The sequence below is a fragment of the Miscanthus floridulus genome, chromosome 9 (genome assembly GCF_019320115.1).
Source record: "Miscanthus floridulus cultivar M001 chromosome 9, ASM1932011v1, whole genome shotgun sequence".
NCBI lineage: Eukaryota > Viridiplantae > Streptophyta > Magnoliopsida > Poales > Poaceae > Miscanthus > Miscanthus floridulus.
The window spans coordinates 96,595,934-96,620,715 of record NC_089588.1 but is presented as its reverse complement, the minus strand read 5'-3'; the positions used below and the strand labels follow the sequence as shown (position 1 = coordinate 96,620,715).

The window sequence follows — 24,782 nt, the reverse complement described above, 5'->3', positions numbered from 1 at the left end:
GCCATTAACCATAGGCCACACCTACTTCTTCAGCATTTGATACGTCCGCAAGATGTCGCTGATCTTGTTCCATTTTTCAGCATCGGACAGATCCATCTAAATAGTATGGGTAGTGACGACGCCGAACTTCTCCATCTGCGCAGTATGGAGGAGTGGTGATGCGGGGAGACAGACAGCTCTACTCGGTATGGTGGAGCGGCAGCACCGGACTGCTCAATCTTTTATTTAGGGACCGTTTGATAGAGCTTGCAGCCACAAAAATAGCTCTAGCCGTGGCTTCTGTGGTGAACCAGATTCTCTGATGGAGCTGAACATGTTTGAAAAAAGCGTGTGATAAAACAGCTTTGCCTGTTGTTGAAGAGTGAAATATCCATATAGCCTTTTTTCCTTTTTTTTTCCTATTTCCTTTTTTTTCCTTTTTCCTTTTCTTATTTTTCTTTTCATTCTCTCTCTACCTTATCCCTATCTTCCCACCCCACAGAACTTCTCCACCTGAGTCGCGGACAGCGTCTTCTCCACGCACGGCAAATTCCTCCGTTCCTCACCACACCGGCCACCACTCCCTCCCCGCGCCAGCCTCCGCGCCCCTGCCCGGCGGCCTCTCGTCCCCAGCGCAACGGCGACCGTGCCCCGGCGCCCGCGCGTCCCGACGGCAACGGCATCCCCGCGGCCACGGCGGCTCGCGCTCTGGCGGCCACGGCGTCGTGGCAGTCACGTGCTCCAGCGGTCCCTTCCTCGCCATCACGGCCGCGCCCAAGCTCCGTCTCGCCGTCGCGGTCGTACCCAAGCCTTGTCGTCAGCTTCCGTTGATGGCTCAATTTATTGACCGGTTGTATTTGCTTTAAGGTGTGATTTCTGCTCAAATTATGATTTTATTGGTGACTTGTACTCGATTTGGAGAGTCACCGTGCTACTATTGAGCCTGCATAGACTAGATGCACACACACGCTATCAGCTGCATGTTGTGGGAACTGTGATGCTGTGAACAACCCGGCCGTGTGTCTGTATTCAAGAGATGACGTGGGTTGGAGGAGTGATCCCTACAGGTTTCCCATGAATGGTCGCATGCACACGTACGCTATCTCTTGGAGGCAGCTGCGTGTATGTGGGTGGGGGGCGTACGTGTGGGTCACACCGTGTAGTACGTAGCCTGAGCGCTGCAGGAGTACGTAGCCAAGCGAAGCCGCCATTCCAATCTATTTGGTCGCATTCTCGTCACTGACATTAGTCTAACCTTTTGGCCCGCAAGTCATGTTGTGACTTCCAACTCTATATCAGATTGAACTGGCATTTTAGAATTCCGAAATTTTGAATCTATCTGGAATTCGGAACGAGCTTTACTTTTTCTTTCAAGAATATACCATAGCACATATTTTATTAAGAGAAAAAAAAAGAATTACACGACATAGCTACAAACGGACCCTCGTAGCGCAGGCTACAAACCACCAAAGACAGTGGTAAATGGCCTAAAACCAAACGAGCTTCACCAAATTCAGTGATTTTATTTATTGGTGACCCAGAAGAGAGAGAGAGAGAGAGAGAGAGAAACACAGAACGGAATTGAAAATCTTGGTTGTCTGGTTGAGAATCGAGATAGGAGGAAAGGACCCAAAGTTAGTGCACAAGGAAGAAACTCAAGACTTTTTTTATTTTATTACAGAAGAAACTCCAGCTCCCTGAGGGCCGGCCGCACACGTGTCCCGCCCACCGCCTCTCGTGCTCCCGCAGGCCGCAGCCCCGTCCGCGTCCGGCCGTCCCCGCACTCCTCCACACGCCACCACTTCCTCCGTCCCCAGCCGCACGAGCTCTCCGCGGGATCCCGGCCCTCCATTCCGCGTCGATGCCGACACGACGGCCAGATCCCGCCCGCGCCGCCGCCAAGGCCAAGCGAGCCCGGTCCTCCGACTTGGCCTCTCCTCCGCCTAACAACGCCTCGCGACGCCTCGACGCGCACGAAACCGACGACGACCCAGTCTCCAGCCCCGCCGCGATGGCCATGGCCGTGACCCGCCTCGCGCGCCCCGCTGCCATGCGCCCGCCATCGGCCACCGCCGCGTCCCCGTCGCTACGGCCACGGCTGCGCCGCCTCCGCGTCGTGAGGTGCCGCGCCAGCGGGGAGGGAGGGAAGGGGGAGGGGGAGGCCGCCGAGGAGCCCGAGTCGCTCTTCGCCAGGGAGCTCCGGCGCCGCGGGATGGCGCCGGGGGCCGGCGCTACGCCCGCCGCGGGCGCTAATAAGGAGGCGGAGGAGGGGGCGCCGGAGGCCGGGGCCAAGCGCCGGGTGGCGGCCGCCGAGTTCGAGCGCGGCGCCGCGGCGAACGGCCAGCGGGAGCGGTCCATGGCGCTCAACAGCGAGGGCCTCGAGGTGCGCTTGCCGTCCCCCACTTTTCCTCGCTCTCTCGCGCGCGCGCCATTTTGATCGGCTTTTCCTGAGCTGGAAGATCAATTTTTTTGTAGCATGGCCAAGTTGAATGAGGCAAGAACTGGATATCGTGTTGTACTAGTAATTGAAAAATGGAAACGTGAGCGTTGTACTAGGAAGACGGCGCAACAATCACGTTTGTGAATACTTCATAGGAGACAAATTGGTCTTGAAAAATCTTCAATAATCCTAAGCTGGAAGCCTTGAAAAATGGTGATTGTTGCTGTCTTCCTAGTGCTAGTAGGTAGAGATGTACTGTTGTGAATAGGAGACAAATTGGGCTTCTTTGTGTGATTCTATTGGTACTTCTGCATCAACATCGCTTCTGGTTTGTAGGAAAAATTTGTCAATTTCCTGATCATTAGTTTTATCCTTTTTGGTAGGTAAACATGAGCTGATGAGCAGTGCTTTTGGCATATGGTGTGTGTTAGAGCATCGTCGGAATTCCTGGGGCCTGATTAGTACAATTCTTTTATCTGTTCTGTGTTTGATAGTTGAACCCATGCTCATGTATCCATGTAACCCATGCTCATGTATCCATGTTTATATCAGTTAAATAGTCATGTTCAGAAGAATATTCACCTGTGTCAACTATCTATTCAGCAGTACTATATGATAATCAGATAATCAACAGCTGTTCTGTCTTCACCTTATCATTATTTACTGAAGATTTTTTGTCTAGTACCGGTTATCAGAGCAGTAACAATGTGATAATAAAATAACCAGTGACTTGCCTTTCCCTTGTAATTGTTTATTTCTTTTCACAGGGTCTTGTTCCTCGGGCAAAGTTACTACTATCACTTGGCAGTACCTTCTTTCTGGCATTTGGGCCCCTGATTCTTGTCACCGTTTCTCTTTTTGCTGGTTTATACGTGGTAAGCCCCTGCTAATCTCACCTCTCATGTGCCAAATGGTCGATATGTGCTCTGTTCTTAGTTTTCTTTCTGCTTGCATCCATTACCTGACTGCTAATCTGATTATTTGTTTTAGCATAATTGAACAAACTCTGTTAAAATGGATACAGATCTGTACAGTGAATGGTACAGTTGCAATGTCAGCACTGCATTTGACTATGTTGGAAAATATAGAAATCCAAACTCCGTTGTTTTCAACTACTGCTATTGAGTTGTCGTTTACTCATCTGGAATATGCATGCAGAGTAGCTTTATCTAGCTGACAGTTTCTACTGATCTTAGATGTTTGTATAGTTGAATGCACCAAAGTGTCCGCATCGTTATTGACCTGGTTTCTCGTTGCAGTACATTGGACCGAGTTTTGTACACGATGCAAGCAAGACACCGGTGTCGGTGCAACCATACATTGATCCATACGAGCTACTGGAGGACGAGAGGCTCAGCCGGCCCTCCCCAGATGTGTTCTGAACCTGAATAGTGCAAGATGTGTTCTCTTTTTTTACTAGACGTGTAGTTGTAAATGCAACTATATAGCTGTAGACTGTTATAATAAAAATCTTCAATTCCCAGTGTTCCATCCATCGATTTCACGTCAACCTCGGCGCCCATGCCTCAAGTCGGAACAGACTGAAATCTTCCGAGCTCTGTCAGTGCCTTGTTTTTTAGCTGGTTCATAGTCTCATTCTGCTGTATCTCCTGCATGTTCCCACGAGTCGGGCACATAGAAGTGGATGAGGTGGGCGCCATAGTCCACTTAGTGTACTTCTTTAAGATATATATTCTAAATGAGCTCAAAATATATTTTGATTTTTTTTCTATTTAAAAAGGTGTTAAAAACAGTTTGTTTTGGCTTCCAAACTTTTAAGTAAAAGAAATTTTAAACTGGGTTCTATAAATATATGGTTTAACAGGGGATTCCCCAAATTTGTTTATAACGATTTGAGAGTTTTTAACGTAAAGGGTTTTGGAAGTGATCAAAATCCAATCTTAAGAAAAAGAAGAAAAAGAAAAGCTTCCTTTTTTTAGGCCGCCATTCTCCTTTCGGCCCAGTCCTTCTCTCTTTGTGGGCTGTACCCCTCTTTTTTTTTCTTACCACGCAAGCCCTTTTTCCTCGTGGGTTTGGCCCTAAACCCGAAACCCTATTGTGCCGCCGCGCCTCCTTGCACTTGGGCCGGCCCGTTACCTCGGCCCAGCGGAAGATCCGTCCAGCACCAGAACCTTCTTCTTCCCTTGCCCTCGATCCGTGCGACTCCACGTCACAGAATAAATCGGGCGCCCCTGTTGTTTCCAAACCTCGCCTGCCGGCGCCGCCTCTGATCTCGCCGCCCACCGCTTCTCCGGCGTCCATAGCACGAGGATGATTCCGGCCGTATCCACCGCCAAGATCGATCCCATCGGGCTCGGCATCGTTCGCTGCAGCTGCAGCCATGGAGCCGCTCCACACACCTTGTCGTGCGCCTCTGCCGGAGATCGTCGTTAGGCCGTGCGTGCTGCCGTCTGGGCGCCATGGTCGGGCCTGCTCCCGTCACCACACGCCATCGTCGCCAAGCCGCCCTGACCGCTCGATGGCCCACCGATGGCCAAGATTGACAGCTGACCGAAGTCAACATCACCGCTCGGCCGAGGAAGAGCCGGTCAGCGCCGGCGTGTCTGCAGAAAAGGTCCCTGCCTCTCTCGTTTCTCTGATTTTACATATGAAAATGTGCGTCTTGGTTGCTATGGGAAATCGCAAAAAACGTATTTATCTTTTGCAAAAATGCTCCTGATACCTGTTTTTAATCATAACTTACCAGCTTTAAATCGGTTTTTGATGAAACTAACACTCACGAGTTCGTAACAACGTATAGTATAAATCTATCATGATTTAGTGTTGCTGCTGTTGATGTTTGTTGTGTGGTTTTATTTATTGTTTGTTTGCATGTACCGATTATGTTCTCGTGTGGGTTCATCGTTCGTTACGCTTAGGCGGAGAGCAATTCATGATCATCGAAGACCAAGCATTTGAATAGTTCTGAGTACCACCAGTTTGGAGAAAGGTTAGTGTCCCTTGTACCTTGACCATATTCTTTATCTATACATACAGCTTAATTCACTTTTTATTCATACAAGTGTCTACTTTTGCATACTCGCCAAGTTTCCAATTTTTTTCTTTCGTGGGTTTACACATGGGTAGTAGTAGTCACTACCGGGACCGGCTCTTCGCCGAGTGCCAAGTGGTTTGCCGAGTATTGTTTTTCGGGCACTCAGCAAATACGCCTTTGCAGAGTGTTTTTTTGACACTCGGCAAAGAAGCTCTTTGCCGAGTGTTTTTTTTTACACTCGGTAAAGAAAATTTCAAAGCACATTTTAAAGCAGTAAATTAATTCAAATAAAAAAGTTTTCAACTACAAAGTTGTATAACTCATCAAGATGTACAATGTTTGTTTTGGTCTTTTCTTCATATAACAAAGTGAAAGTAAATTTATTCATAAATCTAACATATCTCTCTTGTAGTTTGTGAAACTACAAGAGAGATATATAAGATTTGTGAACAATGTTAGAACGACCATATTGGATGAACAGATGACTAAACAACCAAAATAAACTTTGTATATCTCGAAAAGTTATAAAACTTTGTAATTGGCAACTTTTTGATTTGAAATCATCTTGTCATGCAAAATTGTGTTTGAATTTCAAAAATTTAAAATTCGAATTTTTCAAACGACCTCGGATGGAAAAGCAACCAAAATAAACTCTGTAGATCTCGAAAAGTTATGAAACATTGTAGTTGGCAACTTTTTGATTTGAAATCATCTTGTCATGCAAAACTGTGTTTGAATTTTAAAATTTGAACTTTTCAAACGACCTCGGATGGAAAAACAACCAAAATAAACTCTGTAGATCTCGAAAAGTTATGAAACATTGTAGTTGGCAACTTTTTGATTTGAAATCATCTTGTCATGCAAAACTACGTTTGAATTTCAAAATTTTAAAATTCAAATTTTGTAAACGACCTCGGATGGAAAAACTTCCTAAACTAAAAGTGTAGATCTCAAAAAGTAATGAAACTTTGTAGTTTACAACTTTTTTATTTGAATTCGTTTAGGGCCTCAAACAAACAATTTACACTCGGTTTAGTATAATATGTTAGGAACTAAAACGGAATCCAGACACAAGTGACAGTGTTGTGCAGTGGTAGAGGAGGTTCACGCGCAAGAGGAGGTCGCGTGTTCGAATCCCGTCGGCCACGTTGCTGCGAAATTTACATGAAAAATGCCGGAGACGGGCGGTCGCCCCCCGGTGGGGGCCTCCACCGATTAAAAAAATCCATTTTTTTTTTCATTTTTTCCCATTTTTTCTAGGTTTTTTTTCGGTTCCAACTTTGCCAAGTGTCGGGCACTCGACAAAGGCTTTGTCGAGTGCCCGACAAAAAACACTCGCTAAAGGCACCTTTGCCGACCCATTTTTTACCGAGTGCAGCACTCGGTAAAGCCTTTGACGAGTGCAAATTGAGCTTTGCCGAATGCTCCTGGCACCCGGCAAAGCCACTGAGTCCGGTAGTGAGTCTTGCTTAGCTAGTTCAACCATGCTAATGACATACGCTCTGTAATTTTGACTAATGGTTTTATACAACACATGGTAATAAAATGTTAGCTTTTTAGCAACGTGGCATCTAGGGACTGTGCGTTGGGTTTCTTTCATGAACGTTTATGCCCCGTTTGCTTGGAGAAATTCTGGAGTAATCTGGATGAATCTGGAGGAATTTGTGAGAGGAAAACACTGTTCCGGATAAAAAAAGAAGCGAATGAAGCCAGGTTTAAAGGCACGCGAACGGGCCTATGCCTTCTTACCCTAAAGACCTATTCGTGGTGGTGGACCGTCCATCTAGTACATACAAACATAAAGGGTGCAGCCACAAGTACCCTGCTAATGGATTGGGCTGGAATGGGTTAAGCAGTTTGGATTGTGGTCGGATGGCTCTAGGTTGGGAGCAATAGTTTTCACGTGCGTCTTGGGCATGATAGATTTGGGGGTACGGGGTAATGGATTGGGCTGGTTTGGTTGGAGTCACAACTTTTGAGGTTCAAAACGGTTCCAACCCATGCTTAGATAATAAATGTTGGAATCCTCGGTACAATTTTCTTGGTGTACACTGCTTGGCACGTCTCAGCGAGAACACGATGGCAACATTTGAGTGTTGGGCTACAATGCAGCCCAGATTCGGTAGTTTTTCTATAAACATTTCCTTTTCAGAAGATATTCACCATACTAATTTGTGAAAAATAGTGAAGCAGAAAGCAGCAACAATGCTTCGAATAATTTGATCATTATATAAATTAAATCAAGCAACCAAGATCGTGGTAGAAATATTAAATAGTCTAGATACTTTGATTATTACAAACTAAATGCAGCAACCAAATACATAGGCAACATTGTGCGGTCTACATATTTTGAATCTTTCTAACCAATGAAAAGCCACAAAGTGACACTTATTGAACTAAATTCATGTCCTTCATATATTGAAAGTGCATGTCAAAAATGTGTAAATAATCTCAATATTATTTATTTCTCTAAATCGGTGAGTAAGCATCATGGCTTCTCTATGAGATGCAACACAGTGTCATGGGCAAATTCTTCAACTTGGTGATGTTTGGCTTCATCAACAAGCAGACGATTACGTAGGCCTATAAACAAAAAACTTTTGGATTAGTGCTATATCTGAGAAATTAAATCAATGAATTATCCTAAAAGAACCTCACCTTGAAATGAATACGCCTGATTACAAATACGAATAGGACATAATACCATTTGTTTGAATTCAGTAGTGGTCACTCCACCTATCATGCATGAGCAAAAAATGTAATAACTAAAACTTTAATTAGTCAAGAGATATGAGGACATCGGTAATGCAGTACCTCTCCTTCTATTCATTTGTACATGGAGGACAGCTAAAGTGCGCAACTCTGATGCCGCTTGCCGCCATTCCCATATGTGACTCAATAGGCGTGGTTCCTTGACGTTTATTATGATGCACTTGTACCTACAAGTTACAAAATTTATTCGCATCGATCAATGATAAATTTTTTAATCTACTATCTCTCACAACTAAACAAATACCTTTCATTCATCACCACAACATGTCTCTACGGACCCATCTGGAAGTCATCCCTTTCTTGGATATCGGACACATACACAACCATATCAATGACATCTACAAACACAAATGATATGTATTGATGGAATAGTAGCATGAACAGTTACTACATGATTTTAAATATAGGCGTATGAGATATACCTGCAAAAATGGACTCATCCTAATCATATACATCCTCGATTTCCATAAAGGTACGAGGACACTGAGTAATCCAGATAGTTCTCTGTGGTGCATTAACCATAGTTTGTGGAGATAGAACGACATAGTCGTCAGCACATAAATGGAAATGTAGCACAAGCGATCAACATAAGTAGGCGCGAAGCCAACTCTCATGAAGTCATAAGCTTCTCCTAGACCAAGCAAACTGTCAAACCTCAAGGTTTGATCGCGTAGGCAATCGCCTCCATTTTAGTTCCTAGTAACAACATTGTATCCAACAGATAGATAACAATTGTCTATAGACAAAATTTTTAGACATGGTCCAAAAAGATAAGCTTTGAATGCACCTGCTCATCCACCATGAGGTTCAACAGTTTGCTTGGTCTAGGAGAAGCTTATGACTTCATGAGAGCTGGCTTTGCGCCAATCACTTGCGCTATATTTTTCGTTTATGTGTTCATTACTATGTCGTTCTATCTCCATAAACTATGGTTAATGCACCACAAAAACCTATCTGGATTGCTCAGTGTCCTCATACCTTTGTAGAAATCGAGGATGTATACGATCATGATTAGTCCATCCATTTTTGCAGGTATATCTCATACGCCTATATTTAAAATCATGTGGTTAACTGTTCATGCTCCTATTCTATCAATACCTATCGTTTGTGTTGTCATTGGTATGGTTGTGTATGAGTCCGATATCCAAGGAAGGGATGACTTCCAGATGCATCCATACAGACATGTGATGGTGATGAATGAAAGGTATTTGTTTAGTTGTGAGAGATAGTAGTAGATGAAAATTTTATCATTGGTCGATGCTCATTAATTTGGTAACTCGTATGTACAAGTGCATCATAATAAACGTCAAGGAACCACACCTATTGGGTCACATATGGGAATGGCGGCAAGCGACATCAGAGTTGAGCACTTCAGCTGCCCTCCATGTACAAATGAATAGAAGGAGAGGTACTGCATTACCGATTTCCTCATATCTATTGACTAATTAAAGTTTGAGTTATTACACTTTTTGCTCGTGCATGATTGGTGTAGTGACCTGTCAAGGGCGTCGAACCCCCGACCGGCCGGACCGCGGCTACGTAGTTCGTAGCCGTCGGCCGTCTTCTCCGGTGAGATTATTCCCCTCCACCGCAGGCTTAACAGAAAGAGAGAGAGAGAGATTAGGGATATAATTCTTGTTGCCTTCATTGTCAAACTATTACAAATATATATGGCCAATGGCCCAACCGAAATAGAGAAGGCTCTCCTTGATTCTAGGAATTTCCAAACAACTAACTAATCTGAGTTTCTATCTTTAGCCACTAGAGGATAATTCCTGCAGCGCCTGCCCAGCGCGCCCAGCATGCTCAGCCGCGCGTCGCACGTCGTGGGCGCGCCCGCGCCTGGCATATGTGCGCCCGCACATGACATCTCTCCCCGCCTCGAAGTCCAGCTCGTCCTCGAGCTGAAAGGAAGGGAACCGAGCACGAAGGTCGTCCAGATCCTCCCATGTAGCCGAAACAGGTGGTTTGCCCTGCCATTCAATGAGCACCTGGCGCACGCCCCGGGCCAGCCGAGCTCGAGTCACCCGGGCAGGAGCAGGCACCACCGCACCATGCAGGAGCGGAGGCAGCAGCGGTGGAACGACCAGTGGGGTACCGACAAACTTCTTGAGGACGTCGACGTGGAACACATCATGAAGGCGAGCACCAGGAGGAAGCTGTAGCCGCACAGCTACCTCGTTGATGAGATCCGCCACCTGGTACGGCCCGACGTATCGCAGCTTGAGCTTCCCTGTTGCCGAGCGTGGGAGGGATGCTGCTGCCGGCTGCCGAAGGCGAAGAAGAGCCCAATCGCCGACCTGGAAGGACACCGGCCTGTGGTGCTGGTCGTAGACGCGCTTCTGGACCGCTTGTGCCTGTTCCAGGCGATAGCGGATGTCGTCGAGGAAGGCAGCGTGCTCCTCCATCTCCTGGGCAACCGCTGCGACGCGGGTCTCGCCGGGCTCATAGGAGCGGATGGTCGGGGGGTCCCTGCCATAGACGACACAAAACGGAGTTTCACGGAGCGATGACTGATAGGCGGTGTTGTAGGTGTACTCCGCCCACGGCAGCCAACGGAGCCACTGCCGAGGACGGTCGCCGGTGAAGCAGCGCAAATACATGACGATGACCCGGTTGGCGGCCTCGGTCTGGCCGTCCGTCTGTGGGTGAAAGGCGGACGACATGTAGAGCTTTGTCCCAGTGAGCCGCATGAGCTCCTGCCAGAACATCGAGGTGAACACTGGATCGCGGTCTGAGACGATGGACTGCGGAACGCCATGGAGGCGAATGATGTCGGCGAAGAAGGCGTGAGCGACGGACTCGGCGGTGTAAGGGTGCGCCAGGGGAATGAAATGGCAGTACTTGCTGAAGCGATCCACGACGGAGAGGATGACCGTCTTGCCTTGCACCTTGGGCAGCGCCTCGATGAAGTCAATGCCGATGTCAGCCCACACCACCGACGGAACCGGCAGTGGCTGCAGCAGACCGGCCGGCCTGAGGTGGTCAGACTTGTACTGCTGACAGGTGATGCAGGCCTTCACAAAATCCTACACCAAACGACGCATGGTGGGAAAATGAAAATCCCGCCTGAGCCTGTGGAGGGTGCGGTGGATGCCTTCATGGCCGTCGTTGTGGACCGCGGCCAAGATCTCCTGCAGCAGCGGCGATGCCAGGGGAATGTACAGGTGGCCGTCGAAGCTGACCATGCCGTCTACCAGCGCCCATGGAGTGGTCCCGGACCTCATCATGGATGGCGACCAGAGCCGGGTCAGTGGCCTGGGCGTGGCGGAGGCGCTCTATGAAGTCAAAGCGAGGCGCCGAAATAGCCATCACCTCCCCTTCGTCATTGTCGCGACGGGAGAGGGCGTCGGCGACGACGTTGGTGGCGCCCGACCAGTACTCCACCGAGAAATCGAAACCCAGGAGCTTGCCGACCTAGTGGTGCTGAGAGATCGTGGCGAGGCGCTGATCGAGGAGGTACTTCAGGCTGTAGTGGTTGGTCTTGATGATGAAGCGCCGCCCCCAGAGATACGAGCGCCAGTGCCATACCGCCTGGATGAGGCCGATGAGCTCGCGCTCGTAGGCGGCTAGCGAGCGGTGGCGAGGCGCCACCGGCCTGCTGAAGAAGGCGACCGGGTGGCCCTCCTGGACCAGGACCGCGCCGAAGCCGAACGTCGACGCGTCGCACTCGACGGTGAACAGCTTGGCGAAGTCGGGCATGGCGAGGATGGGGGCGGACGTGACGGCGGCCTTGAGCGCTGTGAAGGCCGCGGCCGCCGCGTCGTCCTAGGAGAAACCCTCCTTCTTGAGTAGGGCCGTTAGTGGAGCAGCGATCGCCCCGAAGTTGTGGACGAACTTGCGGTAGTACCCGGCGAGGCCGAGGAAACCGCGCACAGCCCGGGGCGAACATGGAGCCGGCCAATCATGGATCGCCTGCACCTTGGCCGGGTCCATGGCCACACCCGCCACGGATATGACATGGCCGAGGTAGGCAACGAAGGAAGTACCAAAAGAGCACTTGGTGCGCTTGACGAAGAGTTGGTGTCGGCGTAGTTCCTCGAGGACGGCCCGAAGGTGACGAAGATGATCAGCCCACGACTTGCTGTAAATCAGAATATCGTCAAAAAATACCAGGATGAAGCGGCGTAGGAACGGGCAGAGCACGTCATTCATCAAAGCCTGGAATGTCACCGGGGCGTTGCACAGGCCAAACGCCATCACTAGGAACTCGTACAGGCCGTCGTGGGTGCGGAACGCCGTCTTGTGCACGTCCTCTGGGCGCATGCGCACCTGGTGGTACCCAGACCGGAGGTCCAGCTTGGTGAAGAACTTGGCACCATGGAGCTCGTCGAGTAGCTCATCGACCACCGGGTCAGCGCCCGGTAGTCGACGCAGAAGCGCCACGAACCATCAGGCTTCTTGACGAGGAGGACGGGCGACGAGAACGGGAGTCGCTGCGGCGGACGATCCCATGATCAATCATGGCGGCACACTGCCGCTGCAACTCGTCCTTGTGCGCCGTGGGGTACCGGTAAGGGCGAACGGCGACCGGCTGGGCATCGGGCTTGAGAATAATGCGGTGGTTGTGTGCACGCTTGGGGGGCAGACCGATGGGGTCCGCGAAGAGCCCCCCAAACGAGGTCAGCAGCGCCTCCAGGAGGGGACCGGCCTCTGTTGTTGCACCCTGGACCGGCATAGAGGGGCTGGCCACGCCGGTCCAAGAGACGGGGCGCCCCTGGCGTTGGAAGGACATGCGCCAACGGCCGAGGTCCCACACAATGGGTCCCAACTCGCCGAGCCACCGGGTGCCGAGGACGACGTCGTACCCGGCCAGTGGCATGACGTAGAGGTCGGCCGGGAACGACTTGCCGGCGATGAGCAGGGGCGCATCGCGGATGACGCCAGCGCAGGTGACCCGCTCGCCATTTGCGACCAAGGCTGTGAGGCGAGGCCGTTGGCGGAGGGGTAGACCGGAGCACCGTGCCGCCTCCTCCGAGATGAAGTTGTGCGTGCTGCCGGAGTCGAGTAGGGCGACGAGGGACGCGGCGCCGAGTGCCACGGTGATCTGCATGGTGCCGACCATGGGAACCCCAGCCACGGCCTGCAGAGAAAAACAGGGCGCCTCGGCGTCGTGCTCCGTGTCTCCCGCGGCGTCCGCGGCATCCTCGAGCTCCACGCCTTCAAGGAAGAAGATGCGGCGGCAAAACCTGTTATGGCCACGGGTATATTTTTCATTGCAATTAAAACAGAGCCCCAGACGGCGCCGTTTCGCCATCTCGTCCGGGGTGAGGCGCCTCTAGTTGCCCTCGCCGCGACCCTGCTGGGCGGCCACCAGAGGGGCAGGGAGAGCCAGCGGCTGGTGGGGCGCCTGGAGCGCTGGCCGGGGCGCAGGGGCGGGAAGGAGGCCGCGCGGGGGCACCCGAGGGGGAGGCTGCACCGGCCGGTCGAGCTCCATCAACTCCAGTTGGCGCGCCAGGCTCATGGCGGCCGTGAGCGTCGCCGGGTTGTGGATGCGGATGGCGTGGCTGAGCGGCGGCAGGAGTCCGCCGGTGAAGAGCTGGACACGCTGAGCCTCATCAAGACGACCCGCGCGAGGCAGGAGGGCCTGGAAGCGATTGAAGTACTCTTCCACAGTCCCGGTACGCCGGCACTCGGTGAGCTCGAACAGCGGGGCCGAGCGGATGGGAGGCCCAAACCGCAAGTTCAAGAGCTCCTTGAAGCGCCCCCACGGTGGCGTGCCCTCGTCCTCCTGGAGTTGGATGTACCAGAGTTGCGCGATGTCCTCCAAATTGTACGAAGCCATCCACACGCGCTCCTCCGCCATGGTGCGCTGTTGGCGAAAATAGGATTCGCACTTGTTGATGAAGAGCATCGGATCGGTCTTGCCGTCGAATCGGGGAAAATCCAATTTTTGGAATTTTGGGGGGCGATCAAGATCGCGCGGCCCCTCCTGGCGGCCGCCGGTGCCGCTGTCCGACGACGAGGCCGACTTCTCCTTCATAGCCGCCATGTCGGCCTTCATGGTTGTCATCTCCGTGGTGATGGATTTCAACATTGCCATCACATCGGCGATGGTGGGATCGCTCATGGCTGCTGGCTGCGGAGCGGAAGCTGTGGAGGACGGCGGCGATGGAGGAGGGCTAGGCTGGTGGGCGGCGGCTGTGGAAGAGTGGGTGGAGCGGGTGGGAGAGGACCGACGTGACCGTGATACCAGGTTGTCAAGGGCATCGAACCCCCGACCGGCCGGACCGCGGCTACGTAGTTCGTAGCCATCGGTCGTCTTCTCTGGTGAGGTTATTCCCCTCCACCGCAGGCTTAACAGAAAGAGAGAGAGATTAGGGATATAATTCTTGTTGCCTTCATTGTCAAACTTTTACAAATATATATGGCCAATGGCCCAACCAAAATAGAGAAGGCTCTCCTTGATTCTAGGAATTTCCAAACAACTAACTAATCTGAGTTTCTATCTTTAGCCACTAGAGGATAATTCCTGCAGCGCCTGCCCAGCGCGCTCAGCCGCGCGTCGCACGTCGCGGGCGCGCCCGCGCCTGGCATATGTGCGCCCGCACATGACATGACCACTACTGAATTCAACCAAATTGTATTCTGTCCTATTTGTATTTGTAATTTGTAATCAGGCGTATGCATTTTAAGGTGAGATTCTTTTGGGATAATTCATTGATTTAATTTCTCAGATATAGCACTAGTCCAAAAGTTTTTTGTTTGTAGGCCTATGTAATCGTCTGCTTGTTGATGAAGCCGACTGTCACCAAGTTGAAGAATTTGCCCATGACACTGTGTTGCATCTCATGGAGAAGCCATGATGCCTACTCACCGATTTAGAGAAATATATAATATTGAGATTATTTACACGCTTTTGACTTGCACTTTCAATATATGATGGACAGGAATTTAGTTCAATGAGAGTCATTTTGTGCCTTTTCATTTGTTAGAAAGATTCAAAATATGTAGACTACGCAATGTTTCCCTATGTATTTGGTTGCTCCATTTAGTTTGTAATAATCAAAGTATGCAGACTATTTAATATTTCTACCACAAGCTTGGTTGCTTGATTTAATTTATATAATGATCAAATTATTCGAAGCAATATTGCTATTTTCTGCTTCACTATTTTTCACAAATTAGTATGGTGAATATCTTCTGAAAAGAAAATGTTTATAGAAAAACTGCCGAATCTGGGCTGCATTCTGGCCCAACACTCAAATGCTGCCATCGAGTTCACAGTTATTGTCGCCATTATCTTCTTCTTCACTACTACAAAGGAACACTCAAAACAATCCTAGTTACACCCGAGAAATTATCACCCGCTGAGACATCCCAACCAATGTACACCAGGAAAATTGTACCTAGCATTCCAACATTTATTATCTAAATATTATATATGGTAACCTTTTTCCTAAAAAATGTGTATATCTATATGCCTCCTATGCTAACAGATAAATATCTATAATTTATAGTGTGACATGATAGTTGTCGATATATGACGCTAAGTCTTGGTTCCGCATGCAATCAAATTGTGAACTATTGGCCTTGACAAAACTATCATCCTTGGAAGTATGCTCAGAGTCAACCATAAAAACAGTAAGTAATTGATTCATCTCAATCTCTAATACAGCAAATTGATTATTATTATTATTATATATATATATAACTGAGATATACAAACGGTCTACAAACTGGCCATGCACTTAGTGTTTGCAAACGTCGGGTTATACAACTATAGTATTCAATCCACATCATCGTGCAATGAAGGAAAACTTCAGGGTGACTATATCAAACACAAGATCTACACACAAACAGAAGTAATCTTGTAATCTATATATTTTTTGAAAGATAATGTTTACTAAAACATTTCATATCAAAGATTGAAAGCATAAGTCATCCGACAGACGTTGGTCATGGGGGCAATGGATGTCACATTCATCAATAGATTCAATGAAAGGCGGTGGAGGTACTTGGCAACTGTGGTCTAATAATTATGTGACGACATTAGACAAATTGATTATTTATAATATAATCTTAGGTTTACTCTACTTTGCACGGTGCTACTCTACTTTGCACGACTTGTTGTATATTTGCAATGTGATGTGATATTTATTATTTCAACTGTGTCTCATTGCTTGCAATGTGATATCTACTGCAATGAGCTACATGTTTTTATATTGATATATTAATTTTGGTCTTTATGTCCACGCATATTAATGTACACAATATATCTAGTGCACTAAAATCCAAGAAGGATAAATCCGATTGGACTCTGATAGCCTAAGTCCAATTTTGTATAGGCCTATGAAAAAAAGCAAATATGAAAAGTCATATGTACTTTCCACCAGCAACATGGCAATGTGCAAAGAAGCTTTAATAATGTCCTAGGTTTTAAATTATATAAACTCCATTAGTGATACTGCTACCTTAAGTCAGGTTTCATGTCAAACTATATATGTTGGACTAAGCATGGAGAAAGCGGGGTCATGATGGAAGAAGGTGAATGAGAAGATTTAGACATTGATGACATTATTGCTCAGTATGGTGCCTTTGATGATACTACAATGGGGGGGGGAGATGAAGAAGAGGTAGCGGTAGAAGATGATCTCGGTGATGCTCTTGGCGATGCCATTCGTGATGCACAACAAGAATGGGAAAGTGAAAAAGAGAAAGTTAAGTTCGAGCGCATGCTTGAGGATCATAGGAAGTTGCTATACCCGACGGCCGAAGAGGGGCAAAAAAAGTTGGGTACAACACTAGAATTGCTACAGTGGAAGGCAAAGAATGGTATATCCGACAAGGCATTTGGGAATTTATTGAACCTCATAAAGAAGATGCTTCCGAAGCCAAATGAATTGCCCACCACTACGTACGAAGCAAAAAAGGTTGTCTGCCCATTGGGATTAAAAATCCAGAAGATACATGCATGTCCTAATGACTGCATCCTCTACCATGGCAATGAATACGAGAATTTGGATGAATGCCTAGTATGTAACGCATCGCGGTATAAGATCAGGCGCGACGATCCTGGTGATGTCGAGGGTGAACAACGTCCTAGAAAGAAAATCCCTGCCAAGGTTATGTGGTATGCTCCTATAATACCACGCTTAAAATGTTTGTTCAGAAATAAAGACCACGCAAAGTTGTTGCGGTGGTATAAAGAAGACCGTAAGGTAGACAATATGCTGAGACACCCCGCTGATGGGTCCCAGTGGAGAGCGATAGACAAGGAATTTCCAGAGTTTGCAAATGAGGCTAGAAACTTAAGGTTCGCCTTAAGTACAGATGGTATGAATCCTTTTGGAGAGCAGAGCACTAGTCATAGCACTTGGCTAGTTACTCTATGTATCTACAACCTTCCTCCATGGTTATGCATGAAGCGGAAGTTCATTATGATGCCGATCCTCATCCAAGGTCCGAGGCAACCTGGCAACGATATTGATGTCTATCTGAAGCCATTAGTTGAAGAACTTCTAGTTTTATGGAACAAACCAGGTGTACGTGTCTGGGATGAGTACAAACAAAAACACTTTGACCTACGAGCAATATTGTTCGTAACAATCAATGATTGGCCTGCTTTAAGTAATCTTTCAGGTCAGACAAACAAAGGATATAATGCATGCACACATTGTTTTGATGACCTTGACAGTATATATTTGAAAAGATGTTGAAAGGTCGTGTACCTTGGCCATCGTCGATTCCTTCCTTTGAATCACCAAGTAAGAAAGAAAGGGAAGCATTTTAAAGGTAAGCCAGACCACTGGAAGAAGCCTCATAACCGAACCGGGGAAGATGTACTCGCAATGGTCAAGGATGTGAAAGTAGTATTTGGAAAGGGACAAGACAGTGAACCTGTTCCCAAAGATGCTAAGGAACACGCACCCATATGGAAGAAGTTCATCTTTTGGGAGCTACCCTATTGGCAAGTCCTAGAGGTCCGCAACGCAATCGACGTGATGCACCTGACAAAGAATCTTTGTGTGAACCTGTTAGGATTCATGGGTGTGTACGGGAAGCCAAATGTTTCACTTGAAGCACGCCAGGACTTGCAGGGCATGAAAGAACGAGACAACCTTCATCCAGAGAAGACAGATGATGGACGTCATTACTTAAGTCCTGCTAGCTACACGCTTAGCAAAGAAGAGAGGGACAGCATGTTCGAATGTCTAAGTAGCATCAAGGTCCCATCGGGATTCTCCTCCAATATAAAGGGTATAATAAATGTGCCAGATAAGAAATTCCTAAAGGGTATATAAAGGACATAGTTTTAGAAAGTCTATATGAGATTCAAGAAGTTGTGACTAGTGTTTGATAAAAATTTCTCAAATGGAAAAATGAGCTATAACAATTGTAGATCTTGCTGAGATGATCAAACTTGGTATTCAGAGTTTTTTCATCTGAGGTCATTTAGTGTCTCATTTGAGCAAGTTTGACCAAGTCAAATTTGGTCAAATAAAAAAACAACACTTTAACTCTAGTATTATGAACTCTAAATGACTTCAAATTGAAAAGTTTTGAATACCAAGTTTGTTAAACTCAAAAAGATCTACAATTGTTGTTTTGGTCAACTTTCCATTTGAGAAAGTTTGGACAATTCAAATTTATGATTTTTAAATTTCGACGCCTACAAACTAGTTTTCGGAACCCTAGATTGTCTCAAATTGAAAAGTTTTGAATACCGAGGTTGTTAAGCTCATCAATATATACAATCCTTATATAGGCCATTTTTTCATTTGAAAAAGTTGTAGAACAAAAAATACTATATTTTCTTTATTTTTATAAGTTCAACAAAAAATTCCTGTCAATTTTGGTCAAAAACCGAGAAAAAATTGAAACATTGACGTTACAATAATGTGATAATAAATTTCCTATCGAATAATATTAGTTTTATTAATTTTAAGTTACAAATATATTTTTGCATTAACAAAATACTTAGTATTAGTAACATTTATATTCTATATTCATAAAAGAAATTAAAAACTTTAGGTTACAAAATTTTCCTATTTACAATAAATAATTAGTTAATCAATAGTATTTTTTAAAATAAATATTGCAAAGTATTGAAGTTGCTATGGAATTAATTGATTAACCTAGTATTAAACAAAATTAAAATCCCAGGCCTTTCCAATTACGTTGGCGGGTTGCCAAAATTTTTAGGCCTTCAGTCCCGGCCCAGACCAAGAACCGGGAGTAAAGGGTGGGCGGCAATTTCGGTGCCCGCCAAAAAAAATACCTTTAGTCTCGGCTGGTAACACCAGCCGGGACTAAAGGACATTTAGTCCCGGCTGGTAAGATCAACCGGGACTAAAGGGTTGGACCTTTAGTCCCGGTTGGTCTTACCAGCCGGGACTAAATGTCCTTTAGTCCCGGTTGGTGTTACCAGCAGGGACTAAAGGATCCCGGCCTATATATATCGAACGTCTGTTCTGTTCATCTTCGATCTTGCCTCCGTCGCTTAGCCCCGCCCGGCCGCGCCATCCACCGTCGTCGAGCTCGTCTCTGCCGCGCGACCGTCGTCGTCTACCCCCGCCCGGCCGCGCCATTCTCCCGGCCCGCATCGCCGCATCCCGTCTCCACCGCCGCACCCGACCCCACCCTCTGTCGCTGACGCTTCCCGCGCGCCCACCGTACGGCCTCCGTCGAACTCGATCTTGATCTGCTGCTCTCGATTGGCCATGTTTTTTAGATTTTTTTTACAAAGTCTCGGCTGTATGTTAGATTAAAATGTATTAAATTTTAATTAGTAGTTTATTGTTAGTTTTTTAGTTATTTTTTAGGTAGTTTTTGATATATTAGATTTAAATGTATTAAAATTTAATTATTATTTTATTTAGATAGTTTTTTAGATAGTTTTTTATTATAGTTTTTGATATATGTTAGATTAAAATGTATTATCTATTACTAGTTTATCTAATTTCGTGTTAGATTTATTTAATTAGATTTAGTAATTATATATTCTATCTCTCTATATATATTATATCTAGAGAGAGATTCTATATGTATACATATGTACTTAATTATTTCTATATGTATATATACATGTACTTATTTTCATGTGTTGAGAGAGAGAGAAAATTGTATCTAGAGAGACATTCTATGTGTATCACATGCATATCTAGAGATATAGACATATGCACTTATTTCTATGTGTTGAGAGAGAGAGAAAATATATTGTATCATTCTATATGTATATATATACATGTACTTATTTCCATGTTTTTGGATCGAAAGTGTTTTTAATTCGATTCCAAAGCCTATACCTTATTATTGTTTATCCTTATGAAATATTATGTGTTATTATATTTAATTGGATTTAGTAATTATATATGTGTTATCACATGTACTTATGTTATGTACCATAGTAATTCTATCTATGTGTTATCTTGAAGATACAAATGGCTGCTTCGGATGATAACTTGAGTGATGACATAATGGCGGATATTATCAACGCCGGCAACAATGTGGATGTAGATGACACGAGTCAGTACTTTGCTGATTATGAGGATATCCTGAATATGCCGATGGTTGAAGATCAATAAATTGTCGCGCAAGAAAATACTGCGCGAGGTATATTCGATTATCTATCATCTCTTATAGATGCATGCGTACGTATATTTGTTAATCATTGTGTTTCTACTCATGTAGCCGGTCTCTGGATCTACATCAACCACCGACAAAAGTAGGAAAGTCCGAGGGCCAAAAAAGCCATTAGAGGGCCGTTTCATAATATCAGAATTCGACACTGATACCGGCAAACCATTGGGACCACATGCTCAGACATATGTCAATCAATGTGGGTTCATTGTAAGGGATAGGATCCCAGTTAGTGCTCATGAATGGAAGCAGAAGATATCCGCTCCTAATGTTAGTTTTGTATCTAATCATGACAAGAACCTAGCTTGGAGAAATATCACTCAGCATTTCACATTACAAGCAGATGATGCTTTGAAGGAGCTAGTGAGGGATTGGACAATGAAGAAGATGGCAACATTGTTCTAGAGTTGGAAGAAGACATTGTATAAAAAGTTTATCTTGAAGAATGCTACGCCGAATTTCAATGCTAAGGCGTTTGTCAAGTTGGAGTCCCATTGGGATGCCTTCGTAGAATACAAGACATCTCAAGACAGTGAGGAACGTGTGATGAGAAATCGGCAGAATGCCCGATAGAAGCAATACCATCATCGCATGGGATCATGTGGTTATAAGAGTGCTATTCCCAAGTGGCAGAACCTAGAAGCAGAGATTACTGCCAAGGGAATCATACCTGAAACAATAGAGAAGAACTGGCCTCAACGCGTGAAGAATTGGTTCTACGCTCATGGGGGAAGCCTAGACCCAGACACTGGCAAGCTAATTTTCAGCCAAAAAATTGAGAGAGCAACACAGAGACTAGCTCGTGCTAGGGAAGAAGCTGATAGTGGTGTTTTCAAACCCAACAGAGAGAAGGATGAATTGACATATGCCCTAGAGAATCCCGAACATGGTGGTCGAATAAGAGGCTATGGGGTGGTTTCGTGGCTACACGCATTCCCAGCAGACAAGGATACCTACAGAAGCCGCCAGAGAAAGAAGGATGAGGAGGCAGAACGAATTCGTGCATTGGAGCAATTTGTTGATGAGTCACGACAAGCATTGCTTGAATCACATGAACGAGAAAAATCTCTTGAAGCAAGAATGTAGGAGGAGATCAAGAGGCAAGTGCAGCTAGCAATGAGTCAAATGCAATCGCAATCAACGCCGGGAGTCATCATTAGCCCCGTTGGTCAGATGAAAAGCAGTTGTGCTTCTACGAAGCTGCCAGTTATTCAAGACGACGCTAGGTTGCGCTTCCCTGTTTATGACATTACCGAGCCTCTAACAACATGTGAGCTGCACATTCTAGATGGTAATAATGCATCAATCATGGTGGCTATCGGGGTTGTATCTCCAATAGACCGAACGAAGACACCAAGAATCCATGGGTCAGTTATTCAACCTGGATATGCTAGCGTCTCGGTCGATAGAGTGCTCAAAGGTTACAGCAATGTTTCTCTTGACATTGAAGGCGGTGATGGGGAGAAGACACTAGGAGAAGCAGAGAAGACATTTATTCAATGGCGCAAACGCTTCATCATCATTCCTGGGGCGCCACCGCTTCCCCTACCTCACCCTAGGTACGAATGAAAGTGAATAAAATATTATTTTCCATTAATTTTCTATTGGCTTCAAAAATAATTGACACACAACTTGTTTTTGTAGCAGGGTCTCCCCCCAGCCTAGCCTAATCATTCATTCCCCATCTCATCACAGCATCGCGGGGGGCGAGACGACTTCATCCCCACGGCGATCGCCAACTCCTACACCGGCCCCATCGCCTCCACAACGATCTCCAACTCCTACACCGGCCCCACTGCCTCCACAACGATCTCTAACGCCTCCACGCCGGTCTCCACCAACACCGGCCACATCGCCTCCACGCCGGCCTCCAACACCGCCCCCACCCCCTCCACAGCGATGCACTACAAAGACGTCTAAGGTCCCGGCAGCAAAGAAGACCCTAAGAAAAAGAGTTATTTCTCAAAAAATACTTCCTGAAAAGACTGATGAGCAAATAGCAGTTGAAGAAGACAAAAAAGTGAAAGATTTTTTTATAGATACCAAAAACAAGAGTCAAGCGAAGCTTAAGGAGAAGCCGTACTTTTACCTACCACGAGAGGTGCTAAGGCAGAAGGTCGATGCTCACAAGAAAAAGATGATTGAACTTCGTAAGCCTTCGCCACTATCAGACTATGACCGCTCCCTCGTGAAGTCACATGATGCAGATAAGAAAAGGAAAAGAGCATCAGGGAAGGATGTCCCATAGCTCGGACAACAGAAGCAACCAATGCAAAATCTTGTTGTTGCTAATGAATATGGTTCCAACATAGAAGTCTATCGACTAGACAACTCTGGAGAAGTGTCGGTTCAAGCCCTTAATGCTTTTTTTGAAGATACTAGTTTAACCTTGGATCAATTGAAGGGCAAAGCTCCAATCCAGAACCTAGAAGTTGATACCTGGAAGACTTATAAATATGGCAAAAGTTTGTACAACCCTGCGGCTCTGAATGAATTGGGTACGCAAATGTACTTGCTCAACAAGTGGTACATGCAGGCGTGTGGCAAGGGTGAGCAGTGGATCTTTGTCAGATTTAGAGACCATCATTACTTCCGTGGCGATGACATCTTGCATATTAGTTTCGAAGAATTGCATCAACTATACCACATGGACGCTCTGGACAAATCAATCATTAGCTCCTTTTGTTTGTAAGTGATTCTTACTTTTATTTAATAAACTCACTTCCACGCGTATGTGTATATAATTATCCTCACATGTAACTTATATTTATATACAGATTCCAGATGTCAGAGCTCCAAAGAATACAAGACACCAGTGTTGGCTTCATTGATCCTTATATCGTATTCAAAACCGGTATTATTGTCAAGGAGCGGTGGGTATCTGAAGCACAGGAGAATATCATGATGTTCTTCGTGAAGCAGCACGACAAGACAACAATACTTTTCCCGTACAACTTTGAGTAAGTGTTAATAATAATGTAGTCTACACATTTTATGTAATATCAATACAACTTATACGCATGTACGTGTGTATAAACCAATGCAGGTTTCACTGGATACTCATTGTCATTGAGTTAAACTCAAGTCGGTTAGTAATCTTTGACTCGTTGAGAAAAGAGCGGGCACTATACCAAGATATGATAGACATTATCCAGGGGTAATTTCGATCTCTCGCGCACAACTATTATTGAATAGACTTTACCATAATTTATTAACGATCGTATATTATTGGTCACACAGGGTTTGGAAAGAGTTTATTCGACAACATCGTAAGGATTGCAAGGCACCACTTAATGTAGTTGAAATACCAGTAAGTTGTACTATATACATTTTCCCACGTGTTTAATTACTATATCGTACTTCAATTTACGTGTGAGATGATGAGAATAATCTTCTTCTCGTACAGTGATATTTGCGGCAGGAACCAGGTAATAACTTGTGTGGATACTACGTTTGTGAATTTATCACTGCGCACATAAGAAGAACTCCTAAAGATGTCCTCAGAGTACGTATATATCAATTTTTTATTTATTTTTAAATGAATATATATATATATATATGTATTAATACTTTTCCTTTTATTTCAAATGCAAGACTGAATGGTTGAAATGAAGGGTCATGCAAAAAGACCATCTGAAAGCAGTTCAAAAGTCAATAGCAGGATATCTTCTAGAAAAAGTGCTAAATCACAACGGCGAGTTCTACTTTGATCCTAAGGAATAAATGATGTAAATTAAATGTTTATTTATATCGTTATTTTCGAGAACAAGATTATGAAAGTGTTGTATATATACATATATATATCTATAATATATATAGGTTCATACTTTATTCGAATATAATAATGCTCGAGATGAGAATTAGATGTAATTATATGCGTGTGTGTATTTATATTAGCAGCGTAGAATACGTACATAAAAACATATTATATATTAAACAAATACGTGTAACTGAACTGAAAACAAATTAAACAAAAAAAAAAGAAAAAGAAAAAGGAACCTTTAGTCCCGGTTG

General features: G+C 45.7%; 1 protein-coding gene and 1 long non-coding RNA gene across 3 annotated transcripts in view; both read left to right on the top strand.

Moving 5' to 3' along the window:
• The first annotated feature begins 1,481 nt into the window (after nt 1–1,481).
• LOC136482435 (uncharacterized) overlaps nt 1,482–24,782 on the top strand; it is a 35,278-nt gene continuing 11,977 nt past the window's right edge. Inside the window, exons 1-3 of one of the 2 annotated variants that reach the window (XM_066479641.1) lie at nt 1,644–2,362; nt 3,187–3,294; nt 3,679–3,910. In XM_066479641.1, the coding sequence (XP_066335738.1) occupies nt 1,841–2,362; nt 3,187–3,294; nt 3,679–3,801 (753 nt within the window). In that variant the 5' untranslated portion in view covers nt 1,644–1,840 and the 3' untranslated portion in view covers nt 3,802–3,910. Of the gene's footprint in view, nt 2,363–3,186; nt 3,295–3,678; nt 3,911–24,782 lie in introns of those variants that run through there. The other variant, XM_066479642.1, reaches the window with a different exon arrangement.
• Nucleotides 4,443–15,110, top strand: LOC136482434 (uncharacterized). Its single transcript, XR_010765078.1, has 3 exons — nt 4,443–4,994; nt 5,299–5,369; nt 14,898–15,110. It is a non-coding gene; the product is annotated as an uncharacterized lncRNA (long non-coding RNA).